The 24356-nt window shown below is 47.4% G+C and overlaps 1 protein-coding gene across 1 annotated transcript in view; it reads left to right on the forward strand.

Moving 5' to 3' along the window:
* Nucleotides 1–24356, forward strand: part of LOC146790129 (UPF0764 protein C16orf89 homolog) — a 656853-nt gene that overhangs the window by 312421 nt on the left and 320076 nt on the right. The window contains exon 6 of the mRNA XM_085628478.1: nt 15750–15854. Within this exon, the coding sequence (XP_085484604.1) occupies nt 15750–15854 (105 nt within the window). The remainder of the gene's footprint in view (nt 1–15749; nt 15855–24356) is intronic.

The raw sequence follows: 24356 nt of genomic DNA on the forward strand, positions 1-24356 counted from the left end.
ACTGAACGGTTGATCCTCACTTCTTCCATGAATCGGTCGGCCCTTAACACACAGAGCACTTTGGATGGATGAATGATAGCCACCGGTGCTGGGGTGAGATGGTCTTCCTCCATGGACTGTCTAGACAGAGCATCGGCCTTCCGATTCTCGGAGCCTGGCCTGAAGGTGATTAGGAAGTCATATTGCTCAAAAAAGAGAGTCCACCGCATTTGCCGGGGTGTCAAATGCCTTGCCGTCTTCATGAACTGCAGGTTTCGGTGGTCCGAATATACAGTCACTGTATGTTGTGCCCCCCACAAGTAGTGACGCCACTCTTGAAAGGCCTTTTTTATTGACAACAGTTCTTTCTCTGCAACAGTATAGTTTAATTCGTCCTTGTCTAGCTTCTTTGAGAGAAAGGCTACCAGGTGCAACCTCCCAGTGGTCTTGTCTCTTTGGGACAGAACGGCCCCTATGGCCTCTTCCGAAGCATCGGCTTCCACTATGAACGGAATGTCCGTCTGCGGGTGCCTGAGGATGGGTGCCGAGGTGAACGACATCTTGAGGTGCTCGAAAGCCTGGGTGGCTTCATTTGTCCACTCAAAAGGCACTCCTTTACGGAGCAGACGAGTAATGGGCACTGCGATCCGTGAGAACTCCTGTATGAATCTGCGATAATAGTTCGCGAATCCCAGAAAACTCTGAACGTCCCGAACCGTTCCTGGAATGGGCCATTCGCGGATCACCTGCACCTTTCTTTCAGACATATTCAACCCATTCGGACTCAGAATCACTCCCAAAAACTCCACAGTATCCACCACAAACTCGCACTTGCTGAGCTTACAGTACAATTTATTCTCCCTTAGTTTCTCCAATATCAGCCCTACGTGTTTGGTGTGTTCGTTTACTGTGGTGGAGTAGATCAAAATGTCATCAATGTAGACGACTACAAAGATGTCCATATACTCTCTCATGACTTCGTTCAAGAAAAACTGGAATGCCGCCGGGGCATTGCAGAGCCCGAACGGCATCACCAGGTATTCGTAGAGCCCAAAACGAGTCTTGAACGCCGTCTTCCACTCATCCCCCTGTCTGACTCTTACCAAGTGATAGGCCCCACGTAGGTCTAGCCTGGTGTATATCACTGCCTCACGCACTTGATCCAACAGGACGCTGATAAGTGGCAGCGGATACCTATTCCTGACAGTGTTCTTGTTTAGACTCCTGTAGTCGCAACAAGCCCTCAGCTCTCCGTTGGCCTTAGCTATGAAAAATAGGGGTGATGCTGCAGGGGATCGGGCTGGCCTAATAAATCCCAGTGCTAGGTAGTGGTCTAGGTACTCCCTCAAATGATGTGTTTCCGGCTCTGATAGGGCATACACCCTACACGTGGGGATGACGGCTCCCTCCACCAGGTCAATCCGACAATCGTATGTCCTATGTGGGGGAAGACGTTCTGCCTGTTTTTTATTGAAAACGTCGGCATAACCGGCATACTCCTCTGGTAATTCCACCTCCTTTTCGGCCGCAGTAGCGACGCAAAAGGGATATGTCAAGGCTAGGGCTATCGCTTGATGTTCCTGCAGACACCGTTCCGCACACCCGGGTGAAAGAAACCGGACTGTCCGTTCCTTCCAATCTACCATCGGGTTGTGGCTACATAACCACGGCATTCCTAAGATCACTTCATATTGCGGGGCCTCTATGATGTTCAATTCAATTATTTCTATATGGTGGTTGGCCCCATCCCTTAAGGACATCTTAAGACTTTCGGTGTGTAGCGTAATGCGCCCAGATTTCAAAGGTTTACCGTCTACGGCCAGTACTTCTTCCGGTGATCCCCTTGGGACTACCCCTATGGACAATGTTCTATCCAACCCTTGATCTATAAAATTGCCAGTGGCACCCGAGTCCAGCATTATTAGGACCTGATGCACCTGCTGTCCTACTTCTAGTCCGGGTTGTAATACTATATGTGCTTCTGTGTCGGTGGAACGGGTCATGGTCAACGAAGGTATTCTCCACTCCGTGTCCCCCGAGTTTCCCACCTGGCCTCTCTCCTGGTTGCTTGTTTCCTTACTCAAAGCAGAAACCGCTGCCCTCTTTCCCCTGTATGACATAGGGGTGGCCTTGGGTTTCGCAGGACATTCTCGCACGAAATGCCCTCGTTTCCCACAATACATACAAAGGCCCAGGGTGCGGCGACTCTCTCTTTCTGTTTTGGACAAAGGGGCTCTCACTGCCCCCACCTCCATAGGTTCGCTGTCGGTAGCCAAAGGAGTCTGTTCTCTCTTGGCAGATCTGTATGTGGACCCGACCCCTCTGTATCTATCTCCCCCTCTTTCAGCCATGCGTCCGTCTAGGCGCAACACTAGATTCATCATGGCTGCGCAAGTGGTGGGCTGGGGGTCTATCTGGGCCACGATGTCTTTGAGATCGTCACTCAATCCCTGATAGAACAGGGACATCCGCTTTTCTTCGGGCCATGCCGCCTCCGCCACCAACCTGTTAAAGGAGGTGAGATAGGTAACAAGGTCGCTCTTTCCTTGCCTCAAGGATACCAATTCTCTGTCGGTACTGAACGTGGTGGTTCTTCTATCGAACACAGCTTCAAAAGCTGCTCTGAACGCGTCCCAGTCGGACAGAACAACATCGTTGTTTCTGACAAACGGGACCGCCCAAGACGCAGCGTCCCCCACCAGATATGAAATGGCAAAAGCCACCCGCGAGTGATTTGTGGGAAAAGACGAAGGCTTACACGAGAAATGTAGCATAACCTGAGTCAAAAAGACTTGTATCTTTTGTGGGTCTCCGGAGTATCTTTCAGGGCTTGCTAAAGGAATGGGCGGTGGCACCGTCACCTGGATTTGTGGACCGCCAGTTGTGGGCGCATCAAAGGGGTTACATGTCAACCTGTCTACCCTGTCCATCAAGGCTGCTGTCTCGGTCCGTGATGCCACTAGTTCCTGTTGGACTAAGGCTAGTGCCTGCACTACGTCTTCCAAGGTGGCCATGTCATACATCCCGGACCGGGAGGAGCACCTATCGTGGGTGCGTTATTCTGTTAGGATTACAGAGCTCCTCAGGGTCCGGGCGACATAACAGGGGTCCACCTCCCGATATCCCCGAACTCCAACCAGAAGGTTACAGAGCCCAGAGGTGATCAGGTGAGGAAAAACAGGAAGGGGGGAAAGGGACAGCAGGGAATAGAACCTGAAAGACAAAACAAAGAATACCATTCATATATGAGCAATACTTAACATCTACTCTCATATAGGTCTCACTAGTGACAATAATTACCAGGTGTATCGGGAATCTTTCCCCGTGATCTATGAGATACCTCTCTCAAGACCACCAAATCATATTACGCCAGCATCCAGACATACTCCATGTCTTTCACTTCCACCACTCCATACAGGTCTAGCCACTCGATGGCCTTCGCCTTAGTCTTCCGTCAGACTAAGGAAGTATATCCCAAACTTGGATAGGCATTGTACTCCCCGAACCCAATGTTGGCTTCCACGGTGTATAACCGCCGCCTGAACGTTCCCCTTGGTAGCGCTCCTTCACCAAGTGAGGATCAACACGCTAAGAGTCGTGCATCCAAATGTACCCCAGTACTCCTTGGTTTCCCTCACCAAGAGCACCGCCTGGTATGGGATTGTCTTCCCCCTTGCCTATAAGGTTAAGGTGTAAGTACACCCTGTGTCTCTTTGCTCAGCCGAGCAAGACGTTCCGAGCCCGTGAAATCCCCTTCCTCTGTGGAAGGGAGGGTTGTCGTTAGGTGGGCTGCGCTCCTTGAAATCATGAAATGTGCACCTCCTATGGTGCTACGAAGATTAGTCTGTACGCTCGTCCGCCAACGGGGATACGAGCGGGAGTTCAGGACAAAATAGAGCCAGGGAATTAGATTCCTACCTGCTCCGTGTAAATCGAGGCAGTCGCGTGTCACTGGAAATACGCCCCAATGCGGGCGTCTGACTGCCGGGTGCTCAGGAAACTGGTTTTCTTCTTTGAAAAGGCGCAGCAAAGCTCCTCGGCGACTTCCTCGGATCTTCCTCCTGTAAGGTGAATAACGCACACCTCCGGCCGGGTGTGGCGTTGTTTTATGGACGTCTACTTCCGGGCCCCCGAGGCTTCTGGGAAATGTAGTTTACACGCTAGGTAGGCGCGTTTGCCTACGATTCCTGACAGAAGGTCCTCCCCCCAAGCGCCTCCTAGCACCTGGCTTCCAGGGATGCCTGTCATAGAATCTCCTCACAGCGATCGGCGCGTGCACCGCCTCCGCTGGTTCCCAGGAATCGTTCTCCGCTGTGTACCCCTTCCAAGCGATCAAGAACCATAACTTGCCCCTGCGGTACTTTGCGTCAAGGACGCTCCGGACTTCGTATTCCAACCCTTGTTCTCCGCAAACAGGTGGCGGGGCTCTCCTCCTGGCTGTTACTGCCGGCTTTAACAGGCTGCAATGAAAGACTGGGTGGATCCTAAGAGAGCCTGGAAGCCGGAGTCGATACGCCACAGGATTGACTTGTCGCACCACGGTATACGGACCGAGGTATCTGGGGTGAAAAATGCTGCGAAGCTTGAACCTGATGTTCTTGGTGGACAGCCAGACTCTGTCTCCTATAGCATATTGGGGCCCCTCTATCCTTTTCTTGTCTTCCCACCTCTTATAGGATAGTTTGGCCGCCCTTAGCGCCTGTTGGGTCTTCCTATGCAGTCGACGTAGAGCGCGGACATGCGCCTGCACGGAAGGATGATCGTTCACCTCGGTTGGTATCTCCACCGGGAGCGTTTTTGCGTCGAATCCGAAGTTGGCCTTAAACGGGGACACCCCTGTTGAACTGTGCAGTGCGTTGTTGTAAGACAGCTCTGCCAACCAAAGCCAGGATACCCAGGAGCCTTGTGCCTCTGTCACGTAGCACCTCAGAAACTGTTTTAAAGTCTGATTTAGGCGCTCCGTCTGTCCGTCGGTCTGTGGATGAAAGCTGGTTGAGGTGGCGGACTCTACTTGCAGCACTTTACACCATGTCTTCCAGAAACTGGCTATAAATTGAGGGCCTCGGTCCGAAACGATCACTGCCGGCAGGCCGTGGAATCTCACCACATGAGTTAACAGCAGCTGGGCTGTCTGACCTGCCGTAGGGAGGTTTTTACACGGGACAAAGTGACCCATCTTGGTCAAACTATCCACAACCACCAGGATAGCCGAGCACCCCTGATCCATAGGGAGACCGGTGATAAAATCTAGACTGATGTTCCTCCATGGTTGTTGGGGAGTGGGTAGAGGGAGCAGTTTCCCTTTCTTTCGGCATCTTTCTCCTTTGGTTCTGGCGCATACTTCGCAGTGCATCACCCACTGGTGGATGTCTTGGGACATGGTTTCCCACCAAAAATGCCGTGTCATGGCTTCCACCGTTTTCCTGATTCCGGGATGACCTGCCACGGGCGATACGTGACACCATTGGAATGCCTGGAGTCGCAGTTGGCGTGTTGGCAGGAACAGCCTATTTCTATGAAAGGGGAGTCCCTTTTTCAGGATTCGCTCTGTATCCGCTTGAACCCACTTCTTTCATTCCTCCACTGAACGGTTGATCCTCACTTCTTCCATGAATCGGTCGGCCCTTAACACACAGAGCACTTTGGATGGATGAATGATAGCCACCGGTGCTGGGGTGAGATGGTCTTCCTCCATGGACTGTCTAGACAGAGCATCGGCCTTCCGATTCTCGGAGCCTGGCCTGAAGGTGATTAGGAAGTCATATTGCTCAAAAAAGAGAGTCCACCGCATTTGCCGGGGTGTCAAATGCCTTGCCGTCTTCATGAACTGCAGGTTTCGGTGGTCCGAATATACAGTCACTGTATGTTGTGCCCCCCACAAGTAGTGACGCCACTCTTGAAAGGCCTTTTTTATTGACAACAGTTCTTTCTCTGCAACAGTATAGTTTAATTCGGCCTTGTCTAGCTTCTTTGAGAGAAAGGCTACCAGGTGCAACCTCCCAGTGGTCTTGTCTCTTTGGGACAGAACGGCCCCTATGGCCTCTTCCGAAGCATCGGCTTCCACTATGAACGGAATGTCCGTCTGCGGGTGCCTGAGGATGGGTGCCGAGGTGAACGACATCTTGAGGTGCTCGAAAGCCTGGGTGGCTTCATTTGTCCACTCAAAAGGCACTCCTTTACGGAGCAGACGAGTAATGGGCACTGCGATCCGTGAGAACTCCTGTATGAATCTGCGATAATAGTTCGCGAATCCCAGAAAACTCTGAACGTCCCGAACCGTTCCTGGAATGGGCCATTCGCGGATCACCTGCACCTTTCTTTCAGACATATTCAACCCATTCGGACTCAGAATCACTCCCAAAAACTCCACAGTATCCACCACAAACTCGCACTTGCTGAGCTTACAGTACAATTTATTCTCCCTTAGTTTCTCCAATATCAGCCCTACGTGTTTGGTGTGTTCGTTTACTGTGGTGGAGTAGATCAAAATGTCATCAATGTAGACGACTACAAAGATGTCCATATACTCTCTCATGACTTCGTTCAAGAAAAACTGGAATGCCGCCGGGGCATTGCAGAGCCCGAACGGCATCACCAGGTATTCGTAGAGCCCAAAACGAGTCTTGAACGCCGTCTTCCACTCATCCCCCTGTCTGACTCTTACCAAGTGATAGGCCCCACGTAGGTCTAGCCTGGTGTATATCACTGCCTCACGCACTTGATCCAACAGGACGCTGATAAGTGGCAGCGGATACCTATTCCTGACAGTGTTCTTGTTTAGACTCCTGTAGTCGCAACAAGCCCTCAGCTCTCCGTTGGCCTTAGCTATGAAAAATAGGGGTGATGCTGCAGGGGATCGGGCTGGCCTAATAAATCCCAGTGCTAGGTAGTGGTCTAGGTACTCCCTCAAATGATGTGTTTCCGGCTCTGATAGGGCATACACCCTACACGTGGGGATGACGGCTCCCTCCACCAGGTCAATCCGACAATCGTATGTCCTATGTGGGGGAAGACGTTCTGCCTGTTTTTTATTGAAAACGTCGGCATAACCGGCATACTCCTCTGGTAATTCCACCTCCTTTTCGGCCGCAGTAGCGACGCAAAAGGGATATGTCAAGGCTAGGGCTATCGCTTGATGTTCCTGCAGACACCGTTCCGCACACCCGGGTGAAAGAAACCGGACTGTCCGTTCCTTCCAATCTACCATCGGGTTGTGGCTACATAACCACGGCATTCCTAAGATCACTTCATATTGCGGGGCCTCTATGATGTTCAATTCAATTATTTCTATATGGTGGTTGGCCCCATCCCTTAAGGACATCTTAAGACTTTCGGTGTGTAGCGTAATGCGCCCAGATTTCAAAGGTTTACCGTCTACGGCCAGTACTTCTTCCGGTGATCCCCTTGGGACTACCCCTATGGACAATGTTCTATCCAACCCTTGATCTATAAAATTGCCAGTGGCACCCGAGTCCAGCATTATTAGGACCTGATGCACCTGCTGTCCTACTTCTAGTCCGGGTTGTAATACTATATGTGCTTCTGTGTCGGTGGAACGGGTCATGGTCAACGAAGGTATTCTCCACTCCGTGTCCCCCGAGTTTCCCACCTGGCCTCTCTCCTGGTTGCTTGTTTCCTTACTCAAAGCAGAAACCGCTGCCCTCTTTCCCCTGTATGACATAGGGGTGGCCTTGGGTTTCGCAGGACATTCTCGCACGAAATGCCCTCGTTTCCCACAATACATACAAAGGCCCAGGGTGCGGCGACTCTCTCTTTCTGTTTTGGACAAAGGGGCTCTCACTGCCCCCACCTCCATAGGTTCGCTGTCGGTAGCCAAAGGAGTCTGTTCTCTCTTGGCAGATCTGTATGTGGACCCGACCCCTCTGTATCTATCTCCCCCTCTTTCAGCCATGCGTCCGTCTAGGCGCAACACTAGATTCATCATGGCTGCGCAAGTGGTGGGCTGGGGGTCTATCTGGGCCACGATGTCTTTGAGATCGTCACTCAATCCCTGATAGAACAGGGACATCCGCTTTTCTTCGGGCCATGCCGCCTCCGCCACCAACCTGTTAAAGGAGGTGAGATAGGTAACAAGGTCGCTCTTTCCTTGCCTCAAGGATACCAATTCTCTGTCGGTACTGAACGTGGTGGTTCTTCTATCGAACACAGCTTCAAAAGCTGCTCTGAACGCGTCCCAGTCGGACAGAACAACATCGTTGTTTCTGACAAACGGGACCGCCCAAGACGCAGCGTCCCCCACCAGATATGAAATGGCAAAAGCCACCCGCGAGTGATTTGTGGGAAAAGACGAAGGCTTACACGAGAAATGTAGCATAACCTGAGTCAAAAAGACTTGTATCTTTTGTGGGTCTCCGGAGTATCTTTCAGGGCTTGCTAAAGGAATGGGCGGTGGCACCGTCACCTGGATTTGTGGACCGCCAGTTGTGGGCGCATCAAAGGGGTTACATGTCAACCTGTCTACCCTGTCCATCAAGGCTGCTGTCTCGGTCCGTGATGCCACTAGTTCCTGTTGGACTAAGGCTAGTGCCTGCACTACGTCTTCCAAGGTGGCCATGTCATACATCCCGGACCGGGAGGAGCACCTATCGTGGGTGCGTTATTCTGTTAGGATTACAGAGCTCCTCAGGGTCCGGGCGACATAACAGGGGTCCACCTCCCGATATCCCCGAACTCCAACCAGAAGGTTACAGAGCCCAGAGGTGATCAGGTGAGGAAAAACAGGAAGGGGGGAAAGGGACAGCAGGGAATAGAACCTGAAAGACAAAACAAAGAATACCATTCATATATGAGCAATACTTAACATCTACTCTCATATAGGTCTCACTAGTGACAATAATTACCAGGTGTATCGGGAATCTTTCCCCGTGATCTATGAGATACCTCTCTCAAGACCACCAAATCATATTACGCCAGCATCCAGACATACTCCATGTCTTTCACTTCCACCACTCCATACAGGTCTAGCCACTCGATGGCCTTCGCCTTAGTCTTCCGTCAGACTAAGGAAGTATATCCCAAACTTGGATAGGCATTGTACTCCCCGAACCCAATGTTGGCTTCCACGGTGTATAACCGCCGCCTGAACGTTCCCCTTGGTAGCGCTCCTTCACCAAGTGAGGATCAACACGCTAAGAGTCGTGCATCCAAATGTACCCCAGTACTCCTTGGTTTCCCTCACCAAGAGCACCGCCTGGTATGGGATTGTCTTCCCCCTTGCCTATAAGGTTAAGGTGTAAGTACACCCTGTGTCTCTTTGCTCAGCCGAGCAAGACGTTCCGAGCCCGTGAAATCCCCTTCCTCTGTGGAAGGGAGGGTTGTCGTTAGGTGGGCTGCGCTCCTTGAAATCATGAAATGTGCACCTCCTATGGTGCTACGAAGATTAGTCTGTACGCTCGTCCGCCAACGGGGATACGAGCGGGAGTTCAGGACAAAATAGAGCCAGGGAATTAGATTCCTACCTGCTCCGTGTAAATCGAGGCAGTCGCGTGTCACTGGAAATACGCCCCAATGCGGGCGTCTGACTGCCGGGTGCTCAGGAAACTGGTTTTCTTCTTTGAAAAGGCGCAGCAAAGCTCCTCGGCGACTTCCTCGGATCTTCCTCCTGTAAGGTGAATAACGCACACCTCCGGCCGGGTGTGGCGTTGTTTTATGGACGTCTACTTCCGGGCCCCCGAGGCTGCTGGGAAATGTAGTTTACACGCTAGGTAGGCGTGTTTGCCTACGATTCCTGACAGGGCCTACCCTCTTGGTTCGCTCTTTTTTGACCTCGTTACAGCAAGCTTGGCCATCACTTCAGCTCCAGTGGGACAGGAGCAGTAGGGAGGCAGAGCCCCCATCACATTTTATTATTGGCATTTGTAAAATTTCTATCTGAAGCCAGTTATAGGGTTACGGTGTCCAGGTGATCAATGGACACTGTGTTTTGAGCTCCAAGGTTTATGTGGTCAACCTGTATGTATGCGCAAGTAGTCCCCGAGTCTTGTTACATTTGTGTTAATGATGAAGCGTGCCTAGAGCACACTGGTTGGGGTTTGCCATGGGGAAACACTAGGTGACTATGGATCTTGGGAGGGCTGCGTCAGGTACAGCAGTGACTATGGACTATTTCCTAGAGCGGGGCGCCGGAGTGCTTGATAAAGAGATAGAGCTGGTGGTCCGGCATCTCTCCCGGTCCCCTGTCAACGGTCCCCCTCCTATGCCAGCAAGGGCCCTCACAATCACGGATAGCATTGATGGTTTACTAAACAATTTCAGGGTGCAAGAATCAGATGACCTGGACAGCCGTACCACTGGTCAGTATTTACCTCTTACACTCACTATTGTGGTTAACAACCCCAGGGGGGATGATGTACCCCCAACCCAGGGACGTGTGGTGGGCACCCCTACTAAGCAACCGATAATTGCTGGATTTGCCAGGCGATGGAGACCGGGAAGAGTAGAGCTGGCTAGCCAAGGATCAGTCACAAAAAGAAACAGCCAAATGCCTGGGGGAAAGTCCAAAAGACCTAGGGCCGAGTTGACAATCCAGAAGTTCCCAAATGATCAAGTAATTACAAAGGCAGATTTGGCATATATACAAGAATCTTTCCAGGATTCTCTAATGGTTATGCTGGACTCTAAACTGCTTTTACTATTTCAACGTCTCTCCTTAATCAAAAAGTGACTCTCTGATCCTAAATATTGTAGGCCCTCGGGGAGGGGGTTGGGGGGGGGGGGGAGGCTGTCAACTTGGAACCAAGGTCCCCAATGGGTTCCCTGGCAATGGAAGGACCCATTTTGGCAGCCTCACATGTATACTCCGGGGAGTATCCATCTTTCCCTTCAAAGTGACCCAGGAGTTCTGCACAGATCTGACGGCTTCCGTCTTCTTCATTGAATCACACAGTCTTAAACCTTGTTTCAAATATGGGCCCCGCGGAAAGGTCACCCACATGGGATCATTCCGTCCCTGAGAGTAATAGAGCTGGAGAGACATCTTTCTTTGTGCTGAATCTGCCTGTTATACACCTTCCACTGGAATCAGCGCTGTATGTTGTGATCCTGGGGAACGTGCCTTCTCTCTTTCAGGGAGTTAAGGAGGACTACTCTCATTTGAAGAATAAAGTCCTACACTGGTTATCTTGTAATACTGCTTTAGGCAATAGGGTGGAGAAAAACATGAATGTGGTGCAAAGGGTTAATTGGGTAGGTCGGTCTTACAAGTCCTGTAAGAGTAATTGTGTTATTATCAATTTTAAAAGACATCATATTGCAGAAAGGATTCTGGCTACAGCTTTGATTAACGCCCCTTTTGACCCCCAGTCATCCATTACGGCCCTACCTCTCGGATTTTTCTACAAACCTGAGTCATTTGGGTGGAATAATATGCCTAACATCATCAGGGCTCAGTTCAACAGGCAGATGCCCTCCTACCCTCCCCCCAGGCCCACAAATTTAAATTGAAATTACTACCCAAATTATACGCATTGGCCATCACAAGGCGGGCAGCAGTCAGTTTTACCTCCTATGGAGTTATCATACCACTTTGCACCCTTGTGCGCCCTGGGCACTTGTGATTGACTTGAGGGGCCCGTTTCAGTGGCCCCGGTGACCTCAATTACTCAGCAATAAATACCACGGCAAAGCAATGGGACCTTGGGCAAAATTGAACGCAACTTTAGATCATGGAACATAGCCAGCTTAGCTATTACTTTTCTTGACCCCTGGTGGATTTCATTTATAAAGCAGTTCAGTGTGATTTGCCTGCAGGAAACATTGCTGTCCGAGAACAGTTTACAATTGTAGGGCTATAAGTACTTCTTTGTTCCGGCTACCCCCTCAACTGCAGGAAGATCAAGAGGTGATCTTGCAACCTATGTCTCTTTGGCAGCAGAGTGTGAGATATCGGTGTTGCTGACGGAGAGTCGTGTATACAGTCACTGGTATTGTGCACGGGGTCCTGCAAATTGGGCCTTATTAACTTTTAAACTCAACGTCCTGTGCTAAGAATGCGAGTAACATTTTTATGTTGGGATCCTTCCTAAGGAAACATCTCAATGTTGTTTTAAAAAAGTTTGTGATTGCCTCGGATTTTAATATTCACCTTTGTGGTAATCCCAGGATCTCTAGTCTGACTGATTTGGGTTGCCAAATTATGAGGGGAATTTATTTTGAACTCACTCCACAAGGCGATACACTGAATGTTTTTTTACATGAATTTGACCTATCATCCCTCATGTGCTCCATAGACCCCCGTAGTAAGGCCCTTAAACCGTCCTTTGATGGGTGGGGAGGTGGTTAGTTTATTGATTTCATACTGGTATCAACGCCTTTACTCGAACTATTCACAGGATTCATTATTCAGGCCAGTGTACATAGTGACCATAAGCCTTTGTGTGTTCATTTTAGTGGGCCCCTATTGGCACATAGGGGGGGGGCAGGCAGTGTGCGGCGGTGAGACCAACAGATGGGGGAAGAAGTTTAAAATGGGCCCGGATATCCCCAGATGTATTTTACACATCAATAATCAACGAGTTCGCATTGTGCACTACCTCATTAATAGTCCTGGGAGAGGTCATCAGTGCTTTTAAAACTATCTCTGCTAAAGCAAGTGACTTTTTAAGTGCCCCACGACCCTCCACTCGGGTTCCTAAATGGTTTGATTCTCTTTGCTCCTGGGCGTCCAGGAAGCTGACGGAAGCTTTTAAACAGAGCCCAACAGAACTGGCAAGACATAAGTCAATGTTAAAGGAGGAAGTTTGGAGGGAGTTAATAGAGGCTAGTAAGCTGAGGGACAGTTCCAGGTTGTGGAGCATATTAAATAGCCCCTTCTTGAATCATGAAGAAGGAAGCGCGGTGGGTGCCCATATCACTGAGGAAGTGTGGGTGCTTCACTTTGGAACTATGTTTCAGTGTCTCCCTGACCTAAACAGCACCTCTGGTCGCGAGGCAGGAACCTCTGGTCTGGTTTTTTTTTTAATATAGCAGAGGTTAAGGATGGAATCGTCAGGTTTTCAAGCAATAAAGCCCCCGGCCCTGATGGCATTCTGTTGGATCTTTATAAATCGGACCCAACATTTTCGGCACCCATCCTTACAGCAGTTATGAATACGTCGGCAAAAACTGGTTGTCTTGTGTCATGGGCCACTTCTACTATAGTGCTGTTTTTTAAAAAGGGCAACGAAGATAGCACCCTCTGCTATAGACCAATAACACTGCTGCACTCGGTGGTTAAAGTGGTGGGTCGAGGCCTTCTAGACAGGTTGACTAGCTGGGCAGAGGAACGCGACATTCTATCGGACATCCAGTACGGGCTTTGCCCTGGGCAGTCCACCGTGGCCCAGTGCCTTAATCTATCTATGATTCTTCATAAATATACAGTTGCCCACCCCGGTACTATCCATCTGGCCTTCATGGATCTGTCATCCGCGTTTGACCGCTTGAATAGGGGTAAACTTTGGAAGACCACGTTGGCTATCGGGGTATATGGCAACATCATTTATTTTCTGGAAGACCTCCACCAAGCTACAAAGGCTTAAGTTAGATTTTCTCAAGATCTAAGGGTTTCCCGCCATTTTGCAATAAAAAGAGGAGTACGTCAAAGGTGTATTTTAGCCCCCTTCCTGTTTAATTAATATGTTAATAATTTGGAAAAGGTTTTAACGAAGACAAGGGTAGATTACCCGCAGGTAGATCAGCGTGGTCTGCCTGTTTTATTATATGTGGATGACGTGGTCCCTATATCTAGGACCGCTGAGGGTTACAAACATTGCTTGATTCCAACTCCACTTTTATGGTGGATTTGAACTTGTCAATGAATGATTCTAAATCCTATGTGATGCAGGTGTGACTTTGTCCTAAAAGCCCTTTCAATTCATGGTTGGATCCGCTCAGGTTCCCCGTACTGATGCCTTTTCGTATCTGGGGATCCTCATGGATGAGCAAATGAAATGGGGTCCATTCAAATAGAGAAAGAGGGAGACCTAGTGCGCACAAACACAGCTGTTTTTAATTTTGCTAACAAATTGGGTAGGAGACCGATTGCGGCACTTTTAAAGCTATGTCAGGCTAAATGTGTCGCTAAAGCCTCCAATGGTAGCGAAATATGGGGTCATGTCAGTATGGACGAGCTACAAGTGGCTGAGAATATATTTCTGAAACGTCTGATAGGTGTGCCCCGGGGAATGTATAACATGCTGGTACATGAAGAACTAGGGGTGCCCTATCTCTCTGATTTGTTGGCTCTTTGCCCCCTAACATTTTGGCGGAAAATCTGGCTGAATGAAGGATCGTCCTTGAGTCGATTGATCCTGAAGGAGTGTATGGCTCTTGATTACGCCCATCAGATTCCCTGGCTTAGATATATAAAAAAGCAGCTTTAAAAGATTGGGAAGAGTTAAATTATTCACAAACCCAATATTAGTGACAAAGAAGGATCTGGGGTGGGCTAGGGAGTCTTTCTGTAGTTTGAAGAAATTTGAGAGGGAAGAGCAGGAACTAAGGATACCCAGTGTTTGCAAATGTTTTATCTTGAAAACTACTCAATCGAATGAGCGGGTCTTTCAGCACCTATGACGCTTTTTACTGTCCAGGTTCCATTTGGATCTTTTTCACCTCCTCTTGGCCCGCCACGGGGGAGTAGTAGAGGGCAGATTTTAGAACCCTCTGGCTTTGACAAGCTTTATGTGACCCCCCAGAAAGCTTTTATTATCCCTATTTTCAAAAGGTTGGAATTTAAGTAGGTGCGACCAGCCCTTATTCATTTACAACTGTTGCATGGAGATTCTATTTTATTTGTTCTAAGTTTCCTAAAATCTGCAGTGAAGCTTAGAGCTGGCCTCGACTAAATGATAGTGGCTCTATGGGGGATGCTTCCACTCTGGTTACCTTGATGACGCATACAGTTTAGATGAGGTCCTTGGACTCATCCTCCTTTCTGTCTTTTTACTTTTAATGATTTATGGTATGTGCACTTTATAACATATTTGATGCATTGTATGAGATTTTTAGGGAAGACTTGTCATTCATGTGACGTTTGTATAAATACTTTGTACCAGTTCTCTTTTATACCATGTATGGTTTTTTAGAATACTTTTATGATTTTATATGTGAAAACCAAATAAAATACATTTGATTGACTGATTGATTTAATGGATCTACTAGGAATCCCTTGGTTACTTTAAATTATAAGAAAATGCACAGAATTGGGCTGTCCAAAGATTTATGACAGTCTAGAAAAGCTTGTGAAGGCAGTCCTGGCATAGACAAAAAAGCTTTCATGAACCTTTTCAAGTCTATAATTGTTTTAATGTTTATAGTTTTGGGGAGGTGTTGGAGCAGGAGATTTTACCATGAATGGGTGAATGTGTGTTCATTGTTTTATAGACATGTGTGTAAACAATAATAAAGATTTTACTTACCTTGTCATAAGACCATCCTAACTGCCCTTAAGTCACCCAGGGAAATGACCTGGCATGGTAGTGGAGGCAAATCTTCATTTTCAAGTTTCAGAATATGTATGGCAGTTCTAGGATAGCTTATCCCTTTTTTGTGGTAGGAGGAGAAATGCAAAGTGTTTGTTGCTGATAAGTCTTGGTGGCTTTCAAATTTAAGAACTGTGTCCACTGCTTCAAAAGACAAATCATTAATATTTATGTGGGTAACAATTTAAAATATATCAAACTACACTTTTTAATTTGTCTTACACTTTACAGTGCTTTTTTCTAACTGAACGAAAGTACGAATATGTTTTTGTTTTTTTCCCTCCGTAGTTATGTTTTGTGGACTATGCGGATTTTCAGACTTCCTAAAACCTAAGTGGCTCAAGAACATTATCAGTTGGCAAGATCCAGAGACTGGATGCTTTCGAAAAATTAGTAAGTGCAAAATATAGAATTATTTTTATCTAGGCGTTGAACTACAGAGGTTTCTGTGACCAAAATACTGTAATATGCCTCAGCAAACCAAACTACACAGGAAGCTATAACAAATATACCATACACTGATATCACAAATACACAGTGTTAGCAGTTATACAAATGTAGAACACTTAGGGCTCGATTACGAGTCCTGCGGTCCACGAACCACCAGACTCGCAGGGGCGTGGCAGTGGCGGTCTTCCGACCTCTCTATTACAATTAGGTTCATCGGACCACAATTGCCCTCTGCAGCCACCAGGGAACCTCCATTTCCTGGCGGTTTTGTGGCTTTCTTGAGCCCGCAATATGCTTGGCAGTACCACCTCGATCGTTTCAAGTCTATTACGAGTTTCCTCTCCACCAGGGTTTTCATGGCAGTTCCACCTCAATGAAAACCATGGCAGAGAGGATACAAAGGGGGCCCTACATGGCCCCCTTGTGCCTCATGGACATGAGGTGCATGCAGGGGGCACATGTGTATGCACTCAAGTTCCTGCGTGTCATGGACTTTACAGTCCATGCCACACATGAACTGTTTTTGGCATTCACATTGCAGCTCCTATTTTCTGAGAAAAAGCCCGCCGGAACTGGAGTGCAGTCTGACCACAGGTTTGGCGGTGCTGCAGAAGGGCGGACCCGGCACTTCACTGCCAAACTTGTAATCTGGCCCTTAAAGATCAAATTCAATTTACACAACATTTCTGCAAATGATCAGGACCAACAAATGCTGGGGCTACAGTCCCAGAGAACTTTTAGAATACTTGTTAAAACCATATATTTTATCAATTTGCAAGTTTCCAAATCCCATGGATCAATGATGGACATCCTACTTCCTGACTGGTAGAACAAAAGCTGACATTGGTCCAGGCACTGTTAGTAGCATATTTTAATTTATTTCAAATTAATACAGGTAATAAAAATTGTGATTTTCAAACATACAGAATTAAATAATATTAGTAATCAACAATCATTTTGTATGCTTCAAAATGTATATATTGCCTTAATTTTTTTAATGTCATGTGAGTTAATCAGAATATTATATATATTCTCATATTAAAAAGAGTTCATGAATTATAATATTGATTAGCAGTACATTTAGAAAGTCAGTAACAACAGCAGGAGACAGGGATAATAAAAAGATTCCTGTAGAAGAGTTCCCAACAGAAAATTATCAAGCAGACAACTGGTAAAGCAAAAGGAAAAGACAGGCCATGCTTCTTTTTGTTTATAAAGTGATGAATGAATCTAAAAATAACAAACATCGGATTCATAACCACATATAACAATGGGGCGTGGTAAATAAGGAAACTTTTAAATAGACATTGGAACATAATGAAGCCGATAGTATCACTGCAAAGAAGTTAACAAGAATGTTTCAATAACATACGGAAAACCTAAGTTCCTGAAAGACATGTTAGTCCGTAGTGATATAGCAGAGGAGAACAACTGATTGAACATCAAGGGTGGGAACTCACATGTGAGCAACTGTAAAGCATGTAACTATGCTGATTTCGGAGTGCAGGATAATGAGTTGGTCTCTGATCAATTTGTTCTTGGATATATTAGATATCTAATTGTTTTATTGGTCTATTTTAACACTCACACAGGGGATGCAGACACAAACAGACAGTGGAATTAGGAGAGCTAGCATGGGTGATTACCACATGCATGGTTGAAAGAGATTGGGAAAAGGACATGCAGTGCTGTCAAATCAAGATTTTGGCCAACTCTAAACATGAGTAGCAGTTACTGCCCACTGTGGCTGGATAACTGTGTAGTTTTTAGGTCTCGCCTTGGCAGCGCATGCGCTGCTTGCGCTGTCTCAGCGAGACCTTAAGTAATCTTTATATGTTGGCAAGCAGCCGGTAGTTTCTCCTGCTGCTTGTCATTGGCTTAGTGTTGTTCTCGCATTTCTTTCCTTTGTTTTCAGTGGCTGTTGATGTCCAACTGACTTCCGTGTAGTCCGGAAGCAGCGGCCACCAACTACAGTTTTAGTCCACACTGTTCGGAATTTTTGTTTGTTTTGCGCATCGCTTCCTGACCTAAAAATGGCAGCGGCGCATGCGCAAGGAGCCGGTGTGCGCAAGCGGTGGGCAGCGCATGCTGCTTGTTTACATACTGCGCCTCATATGGAATGGGTGCAGGCGACCAATGGACGCAGGCGTTAGAAGCGTCTGAGAGATGCTGGATTCCATCCCACACCTGCCTCCTGGCCAATGAGCGGCTTACACACAAGCTCCTGCTGGAGCCCCACCCCGTCCTCGGGACTCGGGCAGTTCAGAGGTGTGCTACTGTGGCTCAGGCAGGGAAGTTGCAGCAGCCGCGGGGCAGCCATGGGACTCCCCCTCTAGGACCGGCAGGGAGGAGGCGTCCGTCTGGCAGCAGGTAGGAGCTTGCCCTGCGCTGCGAGTAGTACCTGAGAAGACAAATGCCGTCCGCGCACCTGTCCTTCCTCTACCATAGGCACCTGTGCCGCTCGGTGAACTCCACCTTCCACTGCTAAACTAGAATCTGTTGGAAGTGTGAGCATAATGCCTCGTTACTGGGGTTTCTGCAATCTGTGCATGCCTATGAACTGTGCTGTTCTGCAGCAAGGCTCTTGTCGTGCTATATCGTGTACGGGCTTCAATCTATGCAACCGCTGAAACGTGAATAAATACATAATCTCACAATATCGAATTCTTTGTAGGGTGTGCAGATATCGCTCTCCACTAATAACAGTGCATCCAAAAAGTGCAGGTAAAGTCCCAGTGGGGCCAAGCATCACTGGCATGAAGTGCTAGTACTACCCTGCTAAACGTTTACCATCCCCGCTGAAGTTTTAACTCTGTCCCATAAACATAATTACACCTATTCAGTATATTATAAACACTTTTTTTTATGTTTTCACGTCGTTGGCTTACGCAAATCTTCTGGGATGAACCCCCTACTGTTACATTAAAAAATCCTATTAGAGCTTCCCTGCTGAGGTGTCAGGCTTTGTTGTGCTGAACGTTTTCTAATCTTAGTGAGACATGCTTCCTATCGAACGAAAAGCAGAATAAGACAGCTGGAGAGGACATTCAGTGACCCATTAGGTAAAGAGCAGCTCTGGCGAGGAGTTTTTCTCTGTCCTACTAAACGTATAAAGTGCGACTACTCTCCGCCTGCACTTATAGCAACACTGAGTGTATATTGCCTCTGTAAACGAATAGCACAGCTGTCTGCCGAGAAGCCCTGGGTCTAGGCACCTGAAAGCACAGTAACACTGCTGGCTCTGTCCTATGCATTAAAAACCCTGATTAGACATGTTGGTGCTCTCGACTAGTGAGTGTATAAGCAGCCATACTGAGAGGTATGTACACTGTTGTACACTACTGCTGCTGAGAAGTGTCAGTTCACCTCTGTCCCACAAAATATATCGCAGCTCAGGCGAGACTTACTTGAACTGCCCCACCAAGCACATGGAAGCCTTCCTGAGAAGGGCTGGGTCTACTTTATTATATGTATAGCAGGGCAGCTGAGAAGTGCTTGATTTACTACTTTGAATGTACATCAGCAGACTCCGCTGAGAAGTGATAGGGCTGCCTTATCAGATGTATAGCAGGGCACCCGAGAAGTGCTTGCTCTTTCACTTTAAACATACAACAGCTGGAGGTGTCTTCTCAAAGGATCTGCGGCGTAACGGGGCAGGTTAGAAGTGCCTTTATTAATACTTTAAACACACAGCAGCAGTCCCGATGAGAAGTAGCGGGGCTGCCTTATAACAGGACGTGAAGTGTAGCAGGACAGCTAAGAAGTGCTTGCAATACCACTACCACTTTATTCCAGCAGTGGAAGGCCCTCTGAGGCGTGCTGCCTTATCAAAGAACCTGAGATGTAGGAATATAAATAAGTAGTGCCAGCCTGTATATCACTTTAAGGGTACAACAGAAGTCCCGCAGTGCAGTGCTGAGACTGTCTTGCCAGATGCATAGGATAACTGCTGAGAAGTGCTTGTTTGGGATTAGGGTTTCTCTTGGAGGCCCATAGCATTTCCGGTTCATGTTATGACATTTCCTGGGAGACAGCCATTTGGGGTCACCTTGCTAAAATACATGTTGGCACAGACCGGCAGGTGGGATGTAAGCACTAGTTTAATTAAAGTGGTTTTTTTTTTACATTTACTTTTCTCGAGAATGTAAATTTTTGTGCCATTTCCTAATGTGATAAATGAACTGTGCGAACCTTTTTCGTCTCAAGTTGCTTGGTTGCCCGACAACAAGCATTGGGAGACACAGTGTTTTAATATATGTTTATAAAACTTAGGACAGCTGGTTGCTGCTGAATTAAGGCTGTATTTGTACTCTTCCATGTTTTTCGGCGGAAGAACAGGGGAAGGAGGAACAACTTTGTTATCGTAGGGTTAGCCTGTCCAGTGTGGGCATAATCACTCATGCATATTTACCCTCCCACAGGCGGAGTGCAGCAACGACGTGCTTCGGGCACGTCTGGCATATTCATTCCGTGCTCGTGGCTGTACCGTGCCTTCAGAGAGGCTGGAGGCTGAGACGGTTCCTTTCCGCTAAGGGTGGGCCTGTGGGCCGCACCGCCCGTTTCAAGGGAGCGTTTCGGCTGAGTTCATCCCTGTCGAATAACCTGTGACCTACTTCTTCGTCATGGGCCGTTTCTACCACACGAACTGAGCTGCGGTCCCTGGAGAGACGAGCGAGGTGGCAGGGCTTGGGCTGTGGGTGGAAGACTTGGCATGACTCTGCCAAGCATGAAGGCACGCCAGGCAGCCGGCAATGTGGCAAAGATTAGTCTGCACAGAACGTGCTCCTAGGTGGAGCAGCCATACATGTGTTACACACTCCTAAGAGGATTCTTTTCGTTTTGGAGGCAGGGTGTGCTGCCCTTTGCTTGCTGGTGACATGCACCGCAGAACCCCTGGTATTGCAGGGCTGCATCATGGCCGAGTCAATAAGTCCTTCCTTGAACATATTTTGCACACCACAGTTTATTGCCACAACTAATAATGAATGAACCCGCTGTTGTGAAAAGCCAAGCACCGACATGGGCGCTTGTGTCACTCACAGGCTTCCAGGTGTTGGAGGGCAGATGGATGCACAAAGCCCCCCCCTCCCACTGTCCCCCCTGTCCCCGGAGGTAAGCATAGCTAAACTTGGAGCGGTGCTCAGCTGGACATGTGGGGCCGGCTGCCAACGGATGTCTGAGACTCCTATCCTGTTTCACTGGCGCTTTGGTACCTTCACCCTACACGTCTCAAATCTGACGCACTGCACAAATCTTTTCACGTTTCCAGCAGCTTTGACTTCATGACACTGAGAGTCCGGCAAGGCTGGGGGTGCATCAGTCATTCATATGGCTCTAGCAACGTCTGACACTTCCACAGACCCTGTGGGCTCTGTAGAGCAAAAGGCCTGGCATCTGTCGTGCTCTGCCCCAGCCCTGGTGACCTTAAAGAGAGGCTACCCTTGAGAGAATGGTCCAGAATTCCCCACAGGACACTACTCTCAGACTGTGTCTCTGCCTGTCCCTTGGTCTCTTTCTATCTACCCACTCTCTGTATCCCTCTCCTCATTCTCATTCCTTTATGTCTCCCCTCCACCTTTCTTTTCTCTCAGTCCCCCCCGCCTCCTCCTTTTCTTCATCTTTCACTGTCAGGTAGAAGTGTTGGAGGAAATGGCAGGTGTGTCTGGCCTTATGTCAGTTGGGCCCTAGTGCTCCCTCACAACTCCCTGTCGAGCTGGACGCTGCCTCCCACCGTCCTGTCCCACAGGAATACTCGTTGCTGTCAGAACTGTTGAGCTCAGTCATATCAGCTTTTCTAATATCTAAGGCCCTTTCAGAACCACCGCTGGCCGTTTAGGAGGCACACGTCTGTCGCACTCTTCTCCAGCCCCGCCAGCCTTTAGTATCCAATGACTTCTTAGTACCACCTTGTCTTCATTTGTAACTTTCCAAGAGGACTGGCCCTTTTACTTTAGTTGTTAAACTGTGAGTTTTTTTAGTCTGTAAGCACTATTTTCTTCAAATAGTTTCTCCTACTGCAGGCACAACATGCTTTTCTGCAACATTCAGCGCTCCATGCTGCTTTCACTTTCTAAGCAGCCCGGGACAATGGTGGCTGCTCCTTAGAATAGGTCTTGCATCTACAAGAGTTTGAGCTATTGGCATTGTACATGACAGTGCCTTTCATTTATGTGTTAATTATCATAACATATAAATACAACGGGTTGCCATTTACAATGCCAATTGCTTAAACTCTCGCAAATGCGAGACCTATTGCATTGCAAATGCTGTTTAATATCATATGGTAATATCAAGTCTATTAATTTAATGTTGTTATAGAATAAGGTTTATCCCTATGCTGAGGCACAAAATTACACCCCACTAGGGATAGGTGATGTTGTGGAATAGTATATTGACATGAAGAACAAGTTAAACTCCATGTTCATAATACTGTGCTCTGCTTATAAAGCAATGAGTGGATTTGACAGAATGCTGGATTCTATTTACTTTCACATAACTGCTAGCTCCAATGATTTTATAAGAGCGCACACACTTTTTCACACAGTCTGGACGGGGACACACTTATGTGGAGAGCAAAGGATATTACCTACTGGCGGTCGCCAGTAGGTAGTTATAGTTAGACCGTGTTTCCATAGGAAATCCGCAACATTCTATTTTGAATAACTTTGGCGCCGATTGACGTATCCTGGTGAAATTTTCAAAATAGGTGGGGCGCTCCGCTCCGCTCCTACCCTGAAAGTCTTGGGGGGATTCGTCAAGCGGGGGCTGAGAAAAAGGGGGGGTCCCAAAACGTGTTTTCCCCATGCATTTTTCCATAGGACCTTTAGTCCAAGCTACAGCCCGAACGGCTGAACAGAATTACTTGAAATTTGGCAGAGAGGTTGTCCTCAGTTCAGGGATGTGCCTTTTGTAGGTCTGGTGTAAATGTGTTCAGTATTTGCTGAGAAAATAGCATTAAAATCAATATATATATCTATAGGCGCGCTCCGAGCGCGTACGGTAAGCTTACCGTACGCGTACGCTGCCGTGCGCGAGCGCAATTCTGATTGGTGGTTACATGACTGTAAACATTCGAATCGGTCGAAATCAGGAAGTGTCGGCCTCCATTTTGTGCGTCTCACACTGATAAACAAAGGAGGAGAACGTGGAAAGGGGGCAACGAAGAGAGTTGCAGACCCCCTAGCGTTTGTCAGGGGGTCCAAGAAGGTCATAAAAGTATGAAAAATACATTTAAATTTATTTTTTTTAAATCGCAGGGTGCGCGTACGGTAAGCTTACCGTACGCGTACGGTAGAAAAAAAAACAAGAAAAAAAATAGAAGAAAAAAACAAATTTAAGTGTTAAGATATTAGGGGGCTCTAAAAAGAGCCGTTGTGTTTATGAAGTGTTTTTTGGTACCTATAAGTAAGTACCGATGCAGAGTCTAAAGTTCAAGAGGAAGACTCTGTTGCCTTCATCAGTGAAATGTACACCGTCTCTTCTATAAATGCCTTGCATGTTGTAACGCAAGTTGTTGTGGTATATAGAACCCATACCATGGTCTCTGAGGAAAGCAGAAATAGATTTGTTGACGTGCTTTCTTGCTTTGTCAATCTGCGGACAAAATTGGTTGGACCAGTTCCACTTTTGCCTTTGGCATATGTTAGAATATACAAAGGCAGATTGAGGAAAAAGCGACATCAATTGTACAAAGGTGTCCTTAATAAGCATTTCCAGACCTACACCAGTTAAAGTGCCTAGGTCATTTCCACCACAGTGCACAATAATAAGGTTAGGCTGTGGGAGATGTAGAAAGGTTTTCACCAAAGGCAATAATTGGTGCCACTTTAACCCTCTCTGACCAATCCATTTAATGTCTACATTTGGCAAAGCAAGGTCTCTCACCATACCTCTGTTTTCTGCATACTTTTCACTCCAGAAGACATAGCTGTGACCTACAATCCACACTGTGAACATCTTTCAAGGATATCTGGATGCACTCAGAAGGTGTCTTTCAGTAGAATGGCAATATGAAATGAAAGACAGTTGGAAAATGGAGGCATACATATTTTTTTTTAAATAAAAAGAACTCATTGGCTGATTCAAATCTTTTTACAGTAAAAAGTAGGCTGTATGTGTACATTTTTAGAAGCATGTTTTGTATTGGTTCAGAAAATTGTGTTCCCACAGAAGATTAGTTTGGATTTGCTGTTAGGTTGGACAGGTGAAGTACTCTTGCTCTTTGGATTTGAAACATTGTGTGGTGAACTTCTGACCTCTCTCCTCACAGCAGTGTTCCATGAGCTGTTGCTATGGTAGCAGGCAGAAGTCAAGTTGGGGGAAGGGTACATTTGGAAAAGGGTTGAAGTTTTCAACCAATAGAAATGTGTGATTTCATTTGAAAAAAAGTGGGAAGCACTGAGATTTGTAATTAACATGTATATGTGTGAAAAAAGAGAGGGAAAC

Source organism: Triturus cristatus, chromosome 10 (genome assembly GCF_964204655.1).
Source record: "Triturus cristatus chromosome 10, aTriCri1.1, whole genome shotgun sequence".
NCBI classification, from domain to species: domain Eukaryota; kingdom Metazoa; phylum Chordata; class Amphibia; order Caudata; family Salamandridae; genus Triturus; species Triturus cristatus.